The sequence below is a fragment of the Gavialis gangeticus genome, unplaced genomic scaffold, assembly GCF_001723915.1.
Source record: "Gavialis gangeticus isolate Ggan-Ray unplaced genomic scaffold, GavGan_comp1, whole genome shotgun sequence".
Lineage (NCBI taxonomy): Eukaryota > Metazoa > Chordata > Crocodylia > Gavialidae > Gavialis > Gavialis gangeticus.
The window spans coordinates 35,102,396-35,107,534 of NW_017728994.1; the positions used below are offsets into that span (position 1 = coordinate 35,102,396).

General features: G+C 49.3%; 1 protein-coding gene across 1 annotated transcript in view; it reads right to left on the reverse strand.

Moving 5' to 3' along the window:
* Positions 1–4,098, reverse strand: part of ERCC6 (ERCC excision repair 6, chromatin remodeling factor) — a 99,147-nt gene extending 95,049 nt beyond the window's left edge. Inside the window, exons 1-2 of the mRNA XM_019502572.1 lie at positions 4,001–4,098; positions 2,887–3,323 (exon numbers count right to left, since the gene is read on the reverse strand). Of these exons, the coding sequence (XP_019358117.1) occupies positions 2,887–3,323; positions 4,001–4,069 (506 nt within the window). The 5' untranslated portion in view covers positions 4,070–4,098. The remainder of the gene's footprint in view (positions 1–2,886; positions 3,324–4,000) is intronic.
* Between the last annotated feature and the right edge of the window lie 1,041 nt (positions 4,099–5,139).

Consider the following 5,139-nt stretch of genomic DNA (forward strand, 5'->3'; position numbering starts at 1 on the left):
CCAGGGGCCAGGGGCGTGTGCCCCCCCAGATCTGCGCAGGGCAGGGCGGGCAGGCTGCAGCTGCTGGATGGAGCCAGGGCTGCACCAGGCTCTTCTTGGCAGGAGCTGGGCTTCGGGCAGGTGGCAGCGGCGCTGGGAGGGGGCTATGGGATGGGGGGTGCAGCCACCCCAAATCTGGCTGTAGCAAACCCCCCACCCCCCCAGCACTGCTGCCACCCACCCAGAACAGCCCCGGCACATGGGTGGAGGCACAGTTTGAGCCAGGGCTGCACCACGCAAGTGGCAGCAGTGCTGGGAGGGGGGTTGGGGGAGAGGCTACAGCAAAATCTGAGGTGGCTTTTATCTGCCCCCCCATGCCACTTCCCTCCCCTTCCACCACAACAGACTTACCAGCTGGATGCAGCTATATCAAAAATTGGATCCGTATTGGCCAATATGCATCCTTAAAAAAAAACTCTGCTATTAGTATTGGCGCCCAAAATCTCTATCAGTGCATCCCTACTAGCTGGGATTTATAATGATGAACACTTAAGTTAGGGGTGTCAAAGATATAGCCTCTGAGCTGATTCTGGCCTGTGGAGCTCCATCAACTAGCCTGCAGTGCTGTCCATGGATCTGAGTGGACTGACATACTGCACGAAGTATGCACTGGATTGGTTTAGTGCTGCACACGATGCACATGGCCAACCCAGGATGCACATGCTGTGCAGCGTTTTCACTGGGTCAGCCTTACACACTGAATCTAGCAAGTTAGGTCAATCTATGGGTCCAATTGGCCTGTGGACCAGTTCTGCACCATTCATCCAGCCCACAGGGCCAGATGAGTTTGATGCCAGCTACACATGGCATCTATTCTATAAATGCTTTTGACTCTACCACCCTCAATAGGTATATCTTTTCCCACCAATGCTGAAACCATTCCATTTTCCCACTCTCTAATTCCTACCTTTATGACCATTCTTTCATAGTCTAACCTTCTTCCACTATTCCATCTCCCTAAGTCTAGAAGACCATAACCATAATTACTTCCTTTTTTCTTCTTTCTTTATGCAGTCTCGTCTAATCATTTGGTTTCAACTACTGCCACACTGCTGACAATACAAATCTACCACTCATTACTACTGCTCTCCAAAAAAGTCATATTATTTCAGCATTATAAATCCCAACCCTGCAAAACCAGTTCCATAATCTTGTGGAGGTTGCCCCATTCTTCTTCCCTGAGCATCTGTCCACAATGGTCTGATTTTCTGAACAGTACCCAAAACTGGGCACTGATCCCGTAAACACTCATGAAACCTGCTTAACAGGATTACTCAGGTGCATAAAACTGATTCAGTGAGACTACTGATGCTTGCATTTATGCTTAATTTGCCTTGCTTCTAGTTGTCAGTTCATGCACTTATTTAACAGTGCTAAGTTTAACTAAGTGACTGATATTTGTAGACACTTATATCAGGCTAGGCACTCATGAAACCAAATAAAAATCTCTCTGGAACACACCCGGAAAACGCACTAAAACATGAACACAGAGATGGGGACTGAGTGTCACTCTATTAGAGGCCATCATTTAACTAGTCAGCTAGAGACAAGAAAAACTGCTCTGAGGTTATATACTATATTTTATATATCACTAATTTACTTTGGCAAAGTGGACTTTCTTAAGCAAAACAAGTGCTGGAATAAGTTTTAAAAAGGAGAACTGCATGTTCCTATTGCCATCTGCATTATGTGCTGAGAATGCACGCTAAATGCTTGTACTAGTTTTTTTCATTTTATTTCCTATTGTAATTTGGGTATAGAACATATTGTTTCAAGCTTCTTCACACGGATCTCCTCCCACTAGTAGTCACTGTCCTTAAATCTTGAGTACTAGATTCTTACATAGAAAATTTCCTGAATATTTTTACAAAGCCTTGCAACAAGATCCTTTGCTCTGCTACTCACTACATACATGAAGCACATCACATGATGCTATTTTCAGCATGACTGTACTCAGCATAGCTCCACTTAAGCCAGCTGTTCTTAACCAGGGTGCTGGAGCGCCCTGGGGTGCTACCAGATCTTTCGAAGGGTGCCAAAAGGTGTGAGGACGTAAGTGAGGTGTGAAGAAATAAGCAGATAAGCAAGGCTCAGGCCTAGGTGGGATGATCCCCAACCCCTACTGTCTTGTTCTTATATAAGAAGATAAACAGTGTAACATACAGTTTTTGAAATGAGGTGCCACTCAATTCACAAAAGTTATGAAGGGGAGCCTCGGGTCCCAAAAAGTTCAGATGGACTTAGATTGTCAATAAACCTTACAGCTTTTGCAACACATTATGAACCAATCTTGCACTTACTAGTCAGACAAGGAACAAAACAACTCAGGATCGGCTAGTAGATAAAGCAGGGCTCGGTAATGATTTTGGGCAGCGTGCCAAAAACGCCTGCCACTCAACTTGCAAGATGTTGATGTGCCAGGGGCAAATGATGGGGAAGCCGCAAGGGGCTGGATCTTTGTAGCAGCACAGTTTTGTCTCCTCCCCCAACCATCTGCCTCAAGATGTGCATGCCAAGCAAAATGCCTTTGCATGCCATGCCTTGGCACCCGTGCAGGAGGTTGCCCATCCCTGGGATAGAGCACCAGACCGGCAGTCAAGAAATTCAGTTTATAGTCCTTCATCTGTCACTGATTACCATATAAACTTGAGCAAACTGCTTAACATCAATCCCTACCCATAAAACAGCAACAGAGATACTTATTTATTTTTTAAAGCTGTTCTGAGCTCTGATGGTGACAAAGACTAATTATTTTGACATCTGGAATTCAAAAAAAGAACCCCCAAAACTGAGCAGTTTTAACTTATGTGCCCAATTACAGGAAAAGACATGACAAACAAAACTTACCGCAAGTCATCAAGAACTGACTGGTATTCCTTCTCTGCATCAGCTACTTTTGTTGTCTTGTTAGCTTCATTAATTGCATTATCTACCTGCTGAAGGACTCCTTGTTCCAATACATCTTGATCATAAACATCAACTCCCAAACCTTTCAGCTCAGCAGTTTGAGCACTGTGTGCAACACACTGGATCTGCTGTCTGTCAATATGTAACAGTGGCTGTTTTTTCCTCGGCACCTCAAAAAAAGGAGCCATAGATGTGGATGGCCTATTCTCTGTAGCAAGAGCTCCTCCAAGACTGTCCTCCAAGTCACCATCGCACAACTTATTCTCTTGTCCAATCCCTGTTTCCTCAGAGTCGTTTAGATTCTTATCACTCACAACAGCCACCGCAGCCTCTTCTTGGCTACTGTCTGGGGTGTGGCTAGTCTCTGTTGGCATCATCTGCTCAAATACAGAAGACAACGTTAAGAATTTCATTATTCTCGTTGGACTCAATGTGTGACACGGCTGCCTGCAACTATGGGGAACTCACTGACCACTCTGTGACCACAGCAGCTCCCTCCAGGCCTGTGTTTCAGATTTGCTTTTTGGCAAAACGCTTGCATATCAAACTCCCTAGGGAACTGCAGCTGGGGGGGTGGGCAAGGCAAGGAGCTGGCTCCTGTGAGAGAACCTGGCTTTCCAGCCTCCTCCTGAGAGCCCCAAAAGTAGCAACCAAAAGAAAACAAAAATCCTAACAAGCCGTTTTGGATTTCACAAAAACGCTAATGGAAAACAGTGGCTGCCAAGTTATGGGTCACAGGTGACAGTTGGTTCAATCCCTAGGCCGCGGCCTGCAAGGCAGACCAAACTAATCTCCCGTGCAGGGCGACTCGGGTGTGCACAGCCCGGGCGAGGCCGCCGAGTCAGCCGCCGCCGCCGGTCCCAAAGGCGGGCTCGGTGCGCCAGGACGCGTGGGCGGGCGCGGCCAATGGGCAGGGGAAGGCGCCGCCGCACCGCGTGGCTCGGGCCGGGGAGGACGCGTGGGGGCCGGGACTGACGGGGCCGCTGTGAGTGGCGGCGCCGCTACGCGACAACCCCCGGCAGCCCCGGGCCAAACCCACCGCGCCCGCACTCACCTCCTCCGCCGCACCGGCAAGCACCAGCGCGCCTGCGCGCGGGGCACTGCTTGCATAAACCCGGCGCATAGTCGCCGCTGCCTACCCATCGCGCAGCGCTCCGCGCACGCGCGCGCACGCGCGCGCACACGCACCCCTCGCCTTGCTCGGCTGGGGACCCGCATGCGCCGCTTCCAGAGCCGGGTGGGGGGCGGGGCCTGGGCTGAGATGAAGTCGACAGGGGGGCTGAACCTTGGAGGCGGGATTCGAGTATTTCCGGGCCGAGGTTCTGACTGTGCATCGGGGCGACTTGCGGCTGCGCTGTTGTTGTGTAACAGTCTCCTTCCAGGGAAAAATGTCTGGGAAATTATGATTAGCTGCATAATTTTTAAAATATCTACAGATCAAAATAAGGCCTGTGTTGTTGTGGGAATGGAAACTGAGCTGACTATATTTTGGTGACATCTTGTTTATCATCACATACTTTCCTTCATAGAATTGTAGAAAAGTAGGGCTGGGCGAGGAGGGGTGCACCAATCAAGGTTTTTTAGGGCCAATAGCAATGGCCAAATGTTCACCAGCCGCTTATTTCTCCCCTTCCTCTGCCCCACTAGAGAAGGCGCCAAATCCCCAACCAGTTTGCCATGGGGTAAAAATTTTTCCTGACCCCAAAAATGAATGGACTTTGAGCAAAGGGACTGACTTACCCTCTACCCAGGAACCTCCGGGCGTGTCCAGATAAGCGCACCATGCCTCTTCCAGTGTCCCAAACCAGTCTGAGATGTTGCAAGGGGCATATTGTAAACAAAAAAATATTCCCCGCACTGCATAGTTGCAGTGCAGACTCAAAATATGATACCTGGAAATCCAGGTATCAAAAAAATACAAGGGGGGAGAAAAAAGCGGGGCAGGGTGCAGTCCTGGACAGTGCCCTCAGGTAACCTGGAAGCCTGTCTTCTGGAGAGACACTCTGGTCTCTAGCCAGAGCATCTCTGTGCTTTTACTGCCCCAGCATGTGGGGCACGCACCCTTAGCTTGCTGGGGAAACAGAAGCATAGCAAGAATCAGGTGTGACTAGGGCCCGCTGTCATGGGTAAGTAGGGACTGGGGGGAGGATTAGGCATAGACTTCATAGACATTAGGGCTGGAAGGGACCTTGG